Source organism: Monopterus albus, unplaced genomic scaffold (genome assembly GCF_001952655.1).
Source record: "Monopterus albus unplaced genomic scaffold, M_albus_1.0 scaffold142.1, whole genome shotgun sequence".
In the NCBI taxonomy this organism is placed as follows: Eukaryota; Metazoa; Chordata; class Actinopteri; order Synbranchiformes; family Synbranchidae; genus Monopterus; species Monopterus albus.
In genome coordinates this window covers 501,016-517,887 of record NW_018128022.1, presented here as the reverse complement: position 1 = coordinate 517,887, position 16,872 = coordinate 501,016, and the positions used below count along the sequence as shown (strand labels likewise).

Genomic DNA, 16,872 nt, shown 5'->3' with positions numbered 1-16,872 from the left:
CTGTGCCTGCCCTCACCTGTCGTTGGATTACTAGCTTTCTGACAGACAGGAAGCAGCAGGTGAGGCTGGGGAAAACAACATCCAGCACTCGGATAATAAGCACAGGTGCCCCCCAGGGATGTGTACTCTCACCTCTGCTGTTTTCATTTTACACTAACGACTGCATCTCGAAGGATCCCTCTGTCAAGCTCCTAAAGTTTGCTGATTATACAATGGTCATTGGTCTCATCTGAGACTGCGACGAGTCAGCCTACAGATGGGAGGTTGAGCAGCTGGTCCTGTGGTGTAGCTGCAACAACCTGGAGCTGAACACGCTCAAAACAGTGGAGATGACAGTGGACTTCAGGAAGAGCCCCCCACCTTACCCCCACTTACCATATTTGGCAGCACTGTATCAGCAGTAGAGTCCTACAAGTTCCTGGGCTCCACTATCTCCCGGGACCTGAAGTGGACGTCCAACATCAGGACCATCATCAAGAAGGCACAGCAGAGGATGTACTTCCTGCGCAAGCTCAAGAGGGTCGACCTGCCCCAGGAGCTGCTGATACAGTTCTACAGAAGAATCATCGAGTCTGTTCTCTGCACCTCCATCACTGTCTGGTTTGGCTCAGCAACCAAACAGGACAAGTACAGACTTCAGTGGACAATCAGGACTGCAGAAAACTTTCATTAACTTTTTGTTTGGTATAGTTTTTTTTTTTTTTTTAACTCAAAGCACTTCTAGATGTGCAAATTGGTACTTTTAGCTGCAGCACAATCTCAGCCGAGAAGGGAGAATTAAATGTTTAACCCCCCACCAGCAAATATTCAGATATTTGCCGATGATTACTAACGAAGATCTACAGCCCAAATATTGCCATTCTGGACTGCACTAGTTGCTTGAGAGGATGGGATCTAAGCACGCAGCTCAGCTTGCATCTGACTGGTCAGCAGGGCAGCACAACTCAAAGTCCTGTATGTGAGAGAGTTACGACACTGAAGGGTCTAAAACATAGCGGGACATTTGGCTCGTGTAGGTCAAAGGTCAAAGTGTTTATTTGTCATATGCACAGTTAGGAAACGTGTTTCCCTCTAAATGAAATTCTTACTTTGCCGTCCACATGAATGCCACATAAAACAAGTGAAATATAAAGTAGATGAGCAATAACACAAATCTAAATAGGCAGTAACACAAATCTAAGGCACTTTAAAGCAGCAAGTGAAAGAAGCACAATAAAAATACAACAAGAACACAATATAATGCAGAATATGTGCTACGTGGGAGCCATGGAGTGTAAATACTCAGCAGTGGGTGTGCAATTATGCATGTGCAAAATGAGTATGTAAACAGTACAGATGGAATTACATGAGGTAGATCCTGAGTCAGCTGTTTAGGAGTCTGATGGCAGAGGGAAAGAAAGAGTTTTTCAGTCTAGAAGTCCTGCATTTCACACTTCTGAGCCTCTGGCCAGAGGGCAGGGGTATGAACAGTCCATGCTAGGGGTGGGTGGGGTCCTTGAGGATGGAGGCAGCTCTCCTACACACCCTGCGGTGGTAAATGCTCTGCAGAGAGGGCAGTGGAGTCCTGATGATTTTCGTGTAGTTTTGAATAGTTCTGGAAAGGTGATTCAGAGTCATTAGCTTTTTAAAGGAAGCATTACTTTTTATCAGCAAGCAACTACTTGAATGACTTGTACAGCCTTGGAAATGAATTCTGTTGTAAATCAGTGACTGATGTGTCAAATATTAAATATTTGTAATACTGAAAAACCAAGTTAGAGTAAATCATTATCATAGGTTACTCCACATTCTGCGATAGCTGCTATCACATCCTGTTGTAATCCTTTTGACTTTCTGATATCAGTATTGATATTGATCCATCCATTCATCCGCACTGAAATCAATATAGTTTACATAAAGAACTGTTATTCATTCAGGTATATTGGTCGTATGTTCGTCTCATCTGTTGTAGCAGGAGCATATTGAGAAATGGCTTTGCCTCATTAAAAATGTCTAAGGATGAGTCATCTTTGCAACTATAAGGCACTGATGTCAGTTTTTTGTCAGTCTGTACCAACATCATACACTGGTTGTCATCAGCATGTACTCCAACACAGTGAGATGAGCTTAAAGATGGATGAAACTTTTTACTGAGGGTCTGTTGTACAGCAATACTAATGCTCTGAGCTCAGATGAGAGAGACCACAGTGACCAAAACACCTGGAACCTTCTAAGACTGGGCAGGCCACACTCGACAACTGGTTCCACCAACTTGCATAAATTTCTAATCTAGAGGGTCAGGAAGCAGCACACACCTTATGTACTAACTGTGGACAACATGTTTAACAACTGTATGTAACAACTGGAGGTTCTGGCCATGACAAGCCTGTAAAACCTGCAAGATCATAGAAATTCTCTCATATCCTTGTACCAAAAGAAATACGGTTACAGCCAGCTTGCACTATTAATATTTATCCATGGTTTACAGTTCAGTTTGCACCAAAGATGACAAACAACAAGAAAAAGGCACAAAGTTTGGGTGAGATCACAAATGAAGAGGTGTGGACAACACAGACTATGGAGTCAACAGGAGTCTACAGAGGAAACTCAGATGTATCAGTCCTGTTGCAGAGGTGTTCATTCTCCTGCCACAGTTCAGGCGGTTTTTCTTTCACTTCAGTAGACTTTCACACTCCAGTCCTTTTTTAATCTCAATTTTTATATGTTTTTATATCTTTTATTTATTTACCAGTACGTTTCCCTCAGGCGTCACATGAGTGACATCATCAGTCGCTGTTATCTCCACCTGTTCATGATGTATTCCTCCCTCTAATATTGTATTCTGCCTGTCCTCCACAATGTGCCCTGTAATGCCTGGCTGCACACAAAAGTGCACTGCATTTGTGATCACCAAAATTGTAAAACACTATTGAACACACGAATAACCACCCTGTGCCTGGAGTTCAGACAGGAGTTTAGCGTTGCGCCCTGTTGCAGACCCTTGGTCTTTTTTCCTTTTTAGGTTTGGTGAAGTTTACTTTAGTACCAGTATCCACATTTGGGTCTTGAGTAGCCTTTTTAGAGTTCCGCCAGCAGCTGTGGCCAGATTTCATCTTAGCTGTGAAATACCCCCACACTCTTGGAGCCTGTCCAGTGAGCGCTTTCTCTTTGAGTTCTTTACAAAAACATGACCTATTTCACTCAGAAGGACAAACAGCCTGTTCCTTGATTTCTGCTACGCTTGTATTCTTGACTCACTTTCTCATTTAACCACCATTTCACAGAGAGTGGTCATAGTGATGTTTTACTCTGGTGTGTGGTATTCATGTATCAAAATTCAGTGATAACAATAAAGTATCTATCTATCTACACCTGAAGTGACAGAAGCTTGGTTGTTCTAAGTATCTGTTAGTTCCTTTTAGAAAATTGTTCATTATTTTGACTTCTCTGCTCTCTTGCTAACTTGAGATGGTAACTTGGTGATTTATTGGTTATTGGGATAAAAATGTATCATCCCCACATCAACTACAATCCAAATTATGTGCTTTTGTGTTTAGTTACTGTTCTAAACATCATGAGACTACAGCTGTCACCATCTTTGATGTTGCACTGAAGTTTTATGAGGTTACCAGAAAACCTCTTTTTTATTGTTTTTTAACATTTTGTGATGGATCACACTCTTAGTCCGTTTTCATTCCAAGACTCTAGTTGTTTAAACAGAGTCACTCATTGTTCTTGCTGACTTGGCATTATTACAGCCAGGCCCATTGTGTGTCTTGCCCATGCCAGGGACAAGATGTTCTCCATAGCCATATATTTTTAAATAACTGGCCATAAAGTTCCTTGAACATTTGTTGTCATTTTCTCTTTTTTTGTTTTAGGAAAGTAAAATTGTTAAAACCAAAGAAATGTAGGCAGATATTAATAAGAAGGTCACATATACCATATAAAGTCCACCCCCCTACCCCCAAATGGGACCTTGGACAACTAATCCAGGTGTTCCTGTAGTTTCAGCAGGTCTGATTACAGCTAACAACTTTGTGTTTTCTGAAGATGTATGAAATTGAAGGTCAAATGGCCTTGCTCTTCAAATTATGGCCTGGGTGTCACAAGAGACAGTGCACTTAAACTGAAACCGCACTATACTGCAAATAAAAGGCCCAAATTAGTAATAAAGAATATTTTAAAGGAGCAGCTGTGGCTCAGGAGGTAGAGTGGGTCATCCCCGAACCGTAGGGTTGGTGGTTTGATCTAAGACCTTTCCAGTCCACCTATCAAAGTGTCCTCAGGCACAGGTAACTGTGCACCAAGACAACCAGGCACAAGGACAGTTTCTTCCCCTGGGCCATTGCTTTGATGAACACTTGACCCACAACAGTATGACTGGTCAATAACCCTCAGTGCAATACCTGTAAATATACTTCATACAGATTATACAGATCCGTACACGTCTCTAGTTTTAAGTACTCTAATTTTATTTCTACTTATCCCATTTCACAATGAGCATTTCTTTGTCTGTCTGAATTGTTTACTGCCTGTCTATACTGCTTATTTTGCATTGTTTGCACTGTTTGTTGCTTGTTAATACTGCTTTGTTATATTACACAGCCTTACGCTGGTTTACTGCTTACTTGCCCCTTGCATGGAGATATGTATACACACATTAAGACCCGATGTACCAGAGTCAAATTCCTCATGTGTCCAACACACCTGGCCAATAAAGCTGATTATGATTATGATTTTGATAAGAGGTGGTTTGAGCAGGTGTTATTGCTCTTTCGGGTCAAAACGAGCACCAAAATGCACTGCGCTGCCCAATTAGCATACACACAGTCTCAACTGTGCCTCTCTTCCCACCTCAGCGTAAGCACATTCAGTCATGGTAGGAGAATATCAAAAACAATTCAAAGATAATTGTCCATGCTTGTTATTTATGTTTCATCAAATTAATTCATACATTTTGTAAAAATTTTGACCTTTGTTTTTGCCTTAACCATGTCTTCCAGCTGCTACGAGAGCTGAAACACCCTAATGTGATCGCCCTGCAGAAAGTGTTCTTGTCCCACAGTGACAGAAAAGTTTGGCTCCTCTTTGACTATGCTGAACATGATCTTTGGGTAAGTCTGTTTGAGCCATTGTTGCCTGCAACAGTCCAGGTGACTTTCCTAACTTACAAATGAAAGTGTCAGAAAGCCAACAAACAAATCCATTGTTGTCAAATAGGGCAACTTATTACCTTTGTTATTGATGATTAGACTTTATGACAGCACCATGCACTATTTAAAAACAGTACCTCTATGTGTACTGTATGCCTCTTCAGAATTAGATGTTAGGTCATATTTGTTCATTTACATGGGTCTTGTTCTTACAGTGTTATCTGCAGTAGATGTATGAAGAAACATGTAAAAGCTTTCATACAGAGTTCATATATTATTATTAGAGGACCAGATTTTGCCCATGGGTTGTGTATTTGCCACTAGACAGGTCTGGACAGCATCTGCCAAAAAATTCTGCCAATAATTTGTCAATACTAATTTACAGAACAATTTGTGTAGTAGCCAGCCAGGTAAAACCGGCCAACTGGCAAAGTGCCTGGCAAATTAACACATTCCTCTGCCTCCTGGTGTTGGTTTCCTAGACTGGTAGTTCAAACTCAGGAAAGCTTTTTTATACCACCAGCAGGGAATGACACAAAATCACATACTGCAACAAATAAATCACAGCATTGTAGTTTATGTAATTTACCAAGCTGTGAATAAGCTTTTCTTGTCAAAGTTGTGGCTACATCGTGTGAGCTAAGAAGATATGTCTACACCTTTCTCTGCCTCGTAGCACATCATCAAGTTCCACCGTGCCTCCAAGGCCAACAAGAAGCCCATGCAGCTGCCCAGAGGGATGGTGAAGTCTCTCCTGTATCAGATTCTGGATGGGATCCATTACCTCCATGCCAACTGGGTGCTCCACAGGGATCTGGTGAGCAGCTATATTAGATTCACTGCTCCACTTTCCCTTTACAGACGCACATCAGCTCAAGCACACACTTCATCATGGTTCCGTTTCCAAAAGCAACACTGTTAACGTCACAGAATCACTGTTACCCAGGAGAAGCAGACACTGGCTACTAATAGCCACGTGTAGTGACATCACATGTTAACATGGAGATAAACTGAGACTTGGGAGATAAAATTGCTAAATAAACAGCCAGGAAACGAAAAGAAAATCCAATAAACATCTTCTTTATAGGCGTAGATAAATTCTGTAGAGTAACATCTTAAATGTATTAAGGTAGATATGTCTGAATTAGCATAAAAATATAAATTTGCATCTACATTTTGGGAATTGGGCAGTCTCAAAAATAAATAAAAACATCTGTTCAAGGAAAGGCCTGCCTTTAGACACTTGTTTGTGATATTATAGACTTTACTGCCATGTTATTCTATAGTCTGTATTTTAGCCCTTGATCATATTGTCCTAATAGCCACTTACTGGTTAGCTTTAGCTATGCTCTTTCTTAATCTGCTACTGCTAATGCTAAAGTTAGGTTTTTTTAGTATGTGTGCAAACTTAAACATAAAATGAATCAGAATTAAAAAGGATAACATTGGAGAAATGTTTTCCCATCAATAACTGAAGTTCATTGTGTTTGTTGGATTGGTTGCCAGCTAGCTTGGCTATAGCTCTAGATGAGGAGTTCCCATACTTTTTCAGCTTGAGAACCAAAAGAGAAATTTGGTCTCTCTCGAGGAGCCAAACTTACAAAAATACATCAAACCTTGAACACAACAATCTTCAAATTTAAAATTCAGTGTATATGATATGTATTTATTTCATTATAAAAGTATATCATAGCAATAATGAAGTTGCTGAGAGTAATGTTAAATTGCTCACCACCGTATAATGAACTTGTTTGAAGCAAATATAATTTGGACTGTCATCAAATTATAGTCATTACATTCCGAATGAATAGTCTAACCTTAAAATAGACAGCTACAGGTGTGGTGTATTATGCAACATACTTGCCATTCATTTTATTACTTGTGAAGCAACAATAAATAACTTTTGAAGAGTAGTCCAACCTAGTCATATGCACTGATTCACAGAGCTCTAATTTACTTCAGTCACACATTCAGTAGAATGTAGAATTTGCACTGGTTCCTTCCCCCTCCTCCTCCATTCTCCCTCTTTTTTTGTACAATGTTTACATGGTACAGGCAGTATTTAACCTGTGTAACCTTGCTTCTCATCCCGAGGCATCAGTAGCAGTTTGTGAGGGTTTTCTTCAATATTTTACTGATAAAATCACTAGCATTAGGCAGTCCTCCAGTTCAGCTAATCCTGACCCATCTGATATTCCTTTGCATTCTGCTGTCTTTGATCAGTTTGAGGCTTTATCTTTGCCTATGCTATTTGAACTAGTTCACAACATGAAAGCATCTCACTGTTCTTTGGATTGCTTGCCGACTAGATTGTTTAAGGATGTTTTTGGATCTGTTGGGCCTAGCTTTATGGCTCTTATTAATTTATGTTTAAGGACAGGCTCAGTTCCAGATGCTTTTAAAAAAGGGATTGTCCAGTTTCTTTTCAAAAAGCCAAATTGACCCTTTAGTGTTCTCTAATTTTAGACCAGTCTCTAAATGATCTTTTATGTCTAAAGTTCTGGAGAAGATTGTTTTTATCCAACTCCAGTCTTTTTTGACAGATAATGGCATTGAGGAGAAATTTCAATCTGGTTTTAAATCAAAACATAGTACTGAGTCTGCATTATTAAAAATCAGTAATGATATCCTGTTGGCTAGAGACGCCAGGGATTTGGTTTTATTGGTGCTTTTAGATCTCACTGCTGCCTTTGATACAGTGGATTATGAAATCCTCCTATTTCGTTTGGAGCAGTGTGTAGGAATTCAAGGTACTGTTCTTAACTGGTTTTGATCTTATCTCACCATTAGAAGTTTTACTGTTAATATTGGTACCTGTTCATCCTCTTCAACAATCCTTTCCTGCGGTGTCCCCCAGGGATCTGTGCTTGGTCCCATTTTGTTCTCACTGTACATGCTTCCATTAGGATCTGTGTTAAGGAAATATGGCCTTTCACTGTTATGCAGACGACATTCAGATATATTTACCATTGAAGGCAACAAGGGATGTCATTACAGCCATTGTTTGACAGTTTGACAGACTTGAAATCATGGTTGGCGCTTAACTTTTTAAATCTCAATGAAAATAAAACAGAGTGTGTGCTATTTGGTGACCTGTCAGACATAACTGCTTCTAACCAGGGCTTGGGCCCCTTAGCTCGACACCTGAAGTCGGCTGTAAAAAATCTAGGGGTGATGTTTGATGGCGACTTGAGGTTTGACAGGCAAATCAACTCAGTTGTGAAATCTAGCTTCTTCCACCTCAGGCTGTTAAGCAAGGTCAAGTCATTCCTTTCTTTTACTGATTTTGAGATTGCCATCCATGCTTTTATCACTTCTAGACTTCATTATTGCAATGCTCTATACTATGGTGTTAACAGGTCTTACTCACTTGTCTCCAAATGGTGCAAAATGCTGCTGCTCGTCTTTTGACAAGTACTAGAAAATTCGACTATATAACCCCGGTACTGGCTTCTCTCCAGTGGTTTCCAGTCTGTTTTAGAATTGACTTGTTATTGATTTTTGTTCTTAAGGCTCTTAACAGTTTGGCTCCATTTTACCTCACTGAATTAGTGCATTGGCACAAAGGACCAGATATAAACGCTGGGGTGATTGTGCTTTTACTGTTGCAGCCCCTAAATTGTGGAATAGTCTCCTTTTTAATGTTAGGTCATCTAATGTATCGAATGTGTGTCAGCTGTGTGTCTGAGTTGTTCTTTTTTTTGCACTGAATCTATTTTATTTTAGTTAATTATCGTGATTTTATTCTGCCATGTAAAGTACTTTAGTCAACTAGATGTTGTTTTTAAAGTGCTATATAAATAAGTTTGATTTGATTTGATTTGATTTAACAGACATCATCTTCTCTGCTGCTGGGCTGCTGATCAGTTATTATAGCAAAAAAAAAAAAAAAACTGATGAGTGCTCTATAAGAAATATGCTGAGAAAGAAATTTGCTGCCCAGTCTCATTATCTTATAAAAGGAGAAGACAGATTTTCATGTATATTTACATACATTTACACTGAAAGTTTTGCACTTTTTTTGCAGACATTTAGCATTAGCTTTAATATTCTGAATGCTTTAATCGTGTCTGCACTGACTTCACTCAGTAGCCACTTAATTAGGAGTGATTAAACAATGGTGGGTCGAACAGCTCTGCAATAATTACTTAGAACAAATTGTCAGGTAGACAGATCCTGAGATCAGGTTGAGAAGAGAGGGGGAGAGAGAGAGAGCGAGAGAGCCTCGCACACAGCATCTGAACTGAACAGACCCACCACCTGTGCAGAAAAAAGAGCACGCATCATCATTTGGAAAATTAATTCACATATCACAGTATTGTTATGCATTTTACTCTGCCAACTAGTGACCCAATATAAACATGTCTGCGACCCATTTTTGGGTCACAGCCAAAGTTTGTGAAAGGCTGCTCTAAACCTGTAGAAGAGAAATTGTTCTGTTAATGTACACCTTGTCTCTCTTGGCCTCTGAGTCCTGCCACATGTGTCACATGAACCCTTTCCAAGTACCAGCGACATGTTGACATGAGTGGGTGTTGTTATGTCTTGGTGTGGTGTATTATTATGGTATTGATTGTCTGGAGTAGTGAGATTGTAATGCCTGAGGATCAGAACATTTTGAATTCTGAATATTGTCTGACTCCTGTATACACCGTTTACTACAGTAGTGGTTCTTGTAATATTCCCTCCACCTCTGTTTTGCCACAGTGCTTGGACTACAGGGTGATCTCATTCTCCGTAGCTAAGAGTCAGGCTGGAGCCAGAACACAGGGCTTCTCATTGTGTATTTTGAAGGCACAGTTATGAAGGTATAATGGCAAGAATGAAATTAAAATTGTTGCACTTAAATGAAGTGTTGCATTAATCACGACAGTCTTGGTTAGCTAAGCTAGTTGAAATTTTAACAAGGGCTAGCTCACAGACAGTCTGCTCTTGTCTGGTCAATAATATCACAGGCCATGTGTTTCTATGTTTCATTCATTAGATTACATTTATTTACTAATGTCCAGATGTCTTTTATGGAAATGATGACTGATTTATTTTTAAAGAACAAGGTTCTTCTTAGCTAAAATGAGCAGTTTTTAAGGCTGTTACCTTACTTTGTATTCTGTGGCATCAGAAGAGTCCATAAAGGCAGTTTTTGAACAGCATAAATATAACTCCATGCAGCTTCTTAGAAAACATAAGACATGCATGTCAGATTAAAAATCCGTTCTAAAGAACAATTTACTTTCTCTCTGACTCATATCTGACTGTGCACTGTAAACTCCCACAGCCCATCTGTATGTGTGACTCTTGCTCTTATCTCTCCCTACATCTGTCACTCCCTAGCAGGGAAAATCTATGCCTTTGCTTGTAAAGGGAAGAGTATAAATAAACACAAACAACACAGGGGATTATATGGCAAGCCATCACTGCTTTTGGGTCAGATGATCCAGAGAGAGGATGTTTCCAGATAATGATCATGAAAGAAAGAAAGAATGACTGAGATTATACAGTGTGGGTGAAAGTTAGCTAAGCTGTTGGCTGCGGGGTTTGACAACATCTCTGAGAGGATACATTGGATTCACAAGTCTGTGCGAGCACACAGCTCAGGTGTCAGTCTATCTTTGAATCAGTTTGTCCATTCTGATGTAATACCCAGCAATCCTTAATGGTCATGTGGTCAGTGAGCATTACATTATGTAAACCTGCAGGGATCGGGGAGCGTGCTTGGTCTTTCACACTCTGTCTCTCCCTGGTGTTTTGGAACAGTCCACGAGGCATCTCTGCAGGCACTAAACTGTCTGTTGCTTCGGCAGTGTCGATTTATCAATCACTGAGCTCAACTCTGGACTTTTTTGATTCCTTCGCTGTCACAACAGGGCTGTTATTGAGCTGAAATGACAATGTGTTGATTAAAAATGTGCTGTCTGCTCTCAGTCCCTATCACATGGTGAGTTAAACAAATAAGTCTTAGAATCTGACATCAGCAAGTGAGTCTGGTAAATGCTTAAGGTCAGACACTTTGTAGTCATGTTGCACAAGTTTACCTCGGATTGCTCACTGGTTTATTCAGGCCTTCAGACTCATAAAAAACTCCAAAAACCTTTTTAAACCAACTTTTGACCTACATTTGTTTGCAGCTTTAGTTTGTGGCTATAAAGACATCTAAGAAGTGAATTCAACCTTATTTTGTCTCTTTCTTTCTTCCTCCTCTTTTAACTGGCTCAGTTATTGTTTACATCCACCTGTTTTATTGCAAATTTAGATTTTTTAAAAAGCAGACAGAGTGGAAATGATAGGAATTTGAAAATATAAAACTTAAGTCTCGAAAAGAAAAAAAGTTTCTTGTGATGTGGAAACATTTCCAAATAGTTAATATTAATGTGTGTGGTATTTGAACAGGAACATATCCAAAGTACATATCAGAGCACAGTAATAAGAGGGGAACCCCCCAATCACACACCCCCCCACCCTTGCCTGTTCAACAACATCAATTCTCCCACAGGAGCTGCGTGTTTGTTTTGCTCCCCAAGGGTCACACCACCCTTATCTGTGCACCAACTTCCTGCCCTTTATAACTATTTTCACTGCAGCCGGATGAAATCCTCCATTGTCAAATGCAGTCTGGCTCTGCAGTGATGTATGGCAGTTATTTTATGTTATTTTGCTCTTTCGTTGCCAGGGCTTCCTGCCATTGTGACTATAGGACTACTCAAATTCTTTTTTTGGCTCTTGTTGTTGGTTAGATTATGAATTTTGTGCAGGTGCCTAGCTCCTTTTCAGTTCTTTCTGTGGGTGTGATTAATAACAAATGAAAAGCAAAGTGGTATTCACTGTGACCATGCTGCTGCTAAAGGTCATTAGGCATCTTTGAAAATTTATAAGAAAGCTACAAGTGTTTCCTAGCAGACGAGCATGTAATCTGCACAGCTATTGGGAAAGGTGCTCCCACCAGCAGATCTTTCTTGGCTCTGGTACTTCTGCTGTTACAAACTGTAACTGTGTAATATCTTTGTGCTATTGGAATCAGGAATGTGCTTTACATTGCACCACTACAAAACACCCAGTCCCCTCTTTGTCCTGCCATTTCTCCACTCCTTTCTCCCTGTCCCACCCACTCCAGAGGTGCTTGGTGTGCCTCTACCACCGTCCTTCCACCCTACGCCTCTGCAAGGTATGGAATTACTATTGAGCCAATAAAGACTGAATGGAAACAAAGACTTCAAACAAAATTAACTAAAAATCAATTACAATAATTTCAAACAAAAAAGTTGCAATATTTCCCACTTGTCTTTCACTGAAAATGAGTGTGATGCACTCAAAAATGGAGCATTTACCTGAAATTCAACATGACGTAAAGAGAACTTCACATTCTCTATATTTACTTGCTACATTCACCCTGTATACACACTGTCAGCCTGTATGTTTGCAGTCGCATAAAGTTTTTTAGTGCAAGTAAAAGGGTGATTACCGTATTTTATAGGTCCAGACCGGAGATGGAAGATAAACAGTGTCAGCCCCTCCTGGCTATTGGCTGTCAGTAGAAAAGCTGCTGATCAATGAGGAGGCAGCCCTGTAACACCAGCCCACAGGAGAGCTTTGTGTCAGAAGTGAAACTGAAAAAACCAACACTGAAAAATCGAGCAGCAAAACTGGAAAAAGTGGCAATGAAACTGAAAAAAGAAGTGAAAGAAAAATGGATAATATTATAGCTTTTTTGTTTGAAATGATAATTGATTTTCAGTTTATTTAGTTTTGTTCAATTTTCAAGCAGAAGATCCAATTTTTGTTCAAAGTTTTTATTGGCTCAATAGTGATTCCATAGCAGGGGTTATGTAACAGCCTCTAGCTAGTGCTGAGCTCATCACCCTGTGTGGCTAGTTGAGTCAAGATGCTGACTTTGCAGCTGTGCAAAAGTATACCTCAGTGGACTGTACCAACAATCAATGTCAAGGGGGGATTACTGAAGGTGATCTGGTTTTGCAATAAATCCACACTATTTTATGGCTATACTGTACTATTCATATACATTATTGAAAGTATGTCTGGCTGGTAGATGTTGTCTGTCCCACACTGTCAGACTGCAGCAACACAGGGCAGATGATATGGGTGTTATCGGGACTGACTCATGAGGATATTGTATGGGCAGACACTTTATACTGATCTTTATCTAACTCTTACTACTGTTATTTTTTTACCTGCATGGAATGTAGCTACAGCATCAGTGAATTTAGAATGTTTAGAGTGATACATTAACACCCTTTTATTTATCTACAGTGATGAAATTGAGAAGTACTGAACAATGAATATTACTGTATGCTTAAACATTTATTAATAATTATTAAATTAATTTGTATGGACAGCTTAGTGTGAAGTAAAATTGCTGTTTAACATAATTCCAAAAAAGAATCACATTTAACAGGCTTAAATCTGATGTCATTTCTAAATTGTAACATGCACTAAATGACACACCACACACTGGCCACCAGGTCTGGTAGCTGTGAAGCGGAGAGCCCAGATGGACAGGGAGGGCCCAGCTCATGAGCTTCCGTGTTTGGAGCAGTGACCAATCAGTACCTGAGAAACATGCACACTTACTCATTCCAGTCTTTCATGAGGTGTTCTCCACCTGCGGCCTGATTGAGAGGTTACACACAGAAGGTGAATCCTAATTCCCATAACTGCACTCATGTCTTTAATAAGGACCTTCATTTCGCTCACTTGCGTCTTTTCCTTGCATCTTAGTCCTGCTCTCATAAGACGCAAGAAAAAGATGTGAGGAAAACATGAGGACAAGGGACTTGGGGAAAGACGTTATTAACAACATGAGATGTCCTTTCCTCAGATCCTTCATCTGAAACGTCCAGTCACTAACTGATTTCTGAATGAGCCTTTTATATCTGTACAGGAAGCAGGTTTTCTTTTTTGTATGCCACACAGCAAAAATTGGATAGTTGAAATTTCAGTTAAACATTTCGGAGATGATTTCAATTCCCAAAGAGTATTTTTAACACAGTCAGTGTAAAATGTTGCTCAGTGTTGGAGTTATTTGACAGAGTAGGTTGTAGCAGTGTTATCTTAACTCCTTGGAGAGGTAATTTAAAAGTCAATTCTTTGGATGGCACCATTATGCATGTGTCATGCAGGTTAAGCTATCAGTGAATTGATATCAAACTGATAGAAATGTATAACTGATGCTGTGATTTCAGCAACAATTTCAACAAATGTTCTACAAAGCCTTGGTTGATGCCAGGAATATAATAGCAATAATCCCAGTGGACCATGTGCCTGGTATCGGTAGCATGCGCAACACTAGCGTAGTGTAACTTGTCACCACCAAGTGTTACTGGATAACCAGTGCAGTGTTGACCATTTTCTCCATAAGTGTCTCTGAGTGAACTTTGAACACTGACTTAGTGTTTTTGTTATCCATTTTGGCGTTAAAGTTTTAAACTGTGCGAGTGTTTATCTAACACTGTAACAGTGATAATAATGTGAACACATTTTTTAGTGGGTCCCATATAAACACTAGGAAAGTGTTGATTTTAACTTTGAAGTTGATAAATTTGCTTTTTCAAATTTGCAGTGCACTTAAAGAAGAACTATTCATACAGGGGGTTCTTATGTGAGACCCAGTGAACTCATCTGGCTGGCTGTGCTGCACTTTACTGAACCTGATGTGTTTATTTTCTTCTCTGATGTAACACAGAGATCATCAAGATATAACTGATATAAAGTTTATATGCTGAGGCTTTATTTTTCTGTTTTTATTTTTAACCTTCAGTAATTAGCTCATCAGCCAAAGTGTACCACCTCTGTAACAATGCACAGATAGGGGTTCATTATCTCGACACTTTAATGGGACCTGTGGTTGTTCATAGCTTTGTTGACCATTTGGTTTTTAGTACGACCCTTTTATCAACATGCTCATTCTTTTGTAGAAGTCTGGCCCGGGCTGCTGCTTTGGCCTGGTTTTTGAGACAAAGATGTAGATGGTTTTATAAAAGCAGGCCACGTCCCTAAAGATTGCATTTACAAGTTTGTAGTGGGATGGAGAGTGTTTATTTTCCCTCAGCTTCTGATCCATTTATGAAACCAGCTAAGTGTAACTGATTAGTTTGACTGGATGGATTCATGAAGAGGTGAAGCACAGTTTGGTGCATATATCAGAATAACACTACTACATATCTTTACATGCTGTAATTCATAGCAGCAACAGAACCATGCTTTCCACTTCATTTGATTCCTCTTTTACAGTTTCACTTGTATATTTGTTTTTCATGTCTTTCATCTAAAACATTAGCTTCTCTGCCTCAGTTATTATGTCGCATGCTCATTTTGCATTTTAAAGAGGCACTGACACTCACTCAGTCCTTTCAGGTCATTGAATAAATAATAACCAGCCACAATGAATATGTGACATTCTAAGTGAGTTCGCCATGTTTAGAATTTGAAAGAGGGGCTGTGATCCTGAACTGCTCCGGCCTTTTAAGAGACACTTGTCTTTGTGTTTGCTGATAGCTGCATGTCATGTTGTGGGTGTGAATAATAGACCTCATTATTGGTGCTGTTTCTATAGCAACAAGATATGTTTGCCAGGCAGCTTTGAGTCCGCCTAGTCGGAGGGTTTGCACAGCCACCCTGGGAGAATTGACAGACTGTTTAACAACAACTTGATACTGCACCTATTGCATGAGAAACTGTAATCCTAAAAAACATGGGTCTTGCAACATTTTCCTTCTTATTAAATGTGCAGCAGTATATCCATTTGTTTGGTATCCCTGGGTAATTTCATGAACAACACAATACTTGTAACCAATAATTATATATAGGAAGCGTGGTTAGTGATTGGTGTGACGCACAGTAAGTAAAACACATCAGTCCCAGTGTGTGTGTTTCCATGTTACTCTCTATGATGCCTATGGTGAATGTTGTAACCAAACCCCTTCATGCTGTTTCTAATAAAAATACAAATAAACAGCATTATGCTGTGGCCACCGATATTCTAAAACTAGTCCCTATTTTATTGTAACAATGGAGCAAATAACTATGTTTAATATGAAAGATTTCACGTGTAGTGGCAAACCGACAGAAATTTAACACACTTTTCATCTGCATTATCAGCCAAAATGTTCTGTAAAACTCAATAATTAGCCTACTACCTACAGCACCTAACCACAGGCAAAGTTGGTGACTATAGTGGACACAGTGAAGCTTTCTAACAGCTAAATAGTCAAATATTTATCTCAGGAAATGGTGGGAGCTACAAACAAAACTAAATGTTGGACTTATATTAGCTAGCTGGCTACAGGCATGATTCACACTGAATGCCAGTTTTGCTTTTGCTCATCTTTAAAGCTGCACTAATCATTGTTTTAATATTAACATGGATCAATTCAGTTTATATAACAGGGCTTAAACATAATTACAGATCCAAGGAGAATTATTATCAAGTTTTCAGAGTGTTTCACCTGAAGATACTGGTTTTACAGCTTGTAACTTTACATTTTGGTTCAGCGCTTTTATCAACCTGGATTCTACAGCAGAAAGCTGTTTTCAGCATGCATAAATAAATAAATAAAATAAAAAATAAACCAATCAACTGACAACTGCATGCTACTTGCCCAGCACCTAATGGCAGGCAAAATTAATGATTAGCTACTAAACATAGTGATGCATTTTAGCAGCAAAAGAGCAACATACATGTATTTTCTTCAGAGGATGGTGGAAACCAAACTGGAACTAAAAAAAA

At 39.4% G+C, this 16,872-nt stretch overlaps 1 protein-coding gene across 1 annotated transcript in view; it reads left to right on the top strand.

Moving 5' to 3' along the window:
- The window catches only part of cdk19 (cyclin dependent kinase 19), a 62,694-nt gene that overhangs the window by 22,406 nt on the left and 23,416 nt on the right, over positions 1-16,872 (top strand). Inside the window, exons 3-4 of the mRNA XM_020614078.1 lie at positions 4,986-5,096; positions 5,812-5,952. Of these exons, the coding sequence (XP_020469734.1) occupies positions 4,986-5,096; positions 5,812-5,952 (252 nt within the window). The remainder of the gene's footprint in view (positions 1-4,985; positions 5,097-5,811; positions 5,953-16,872) is intronic.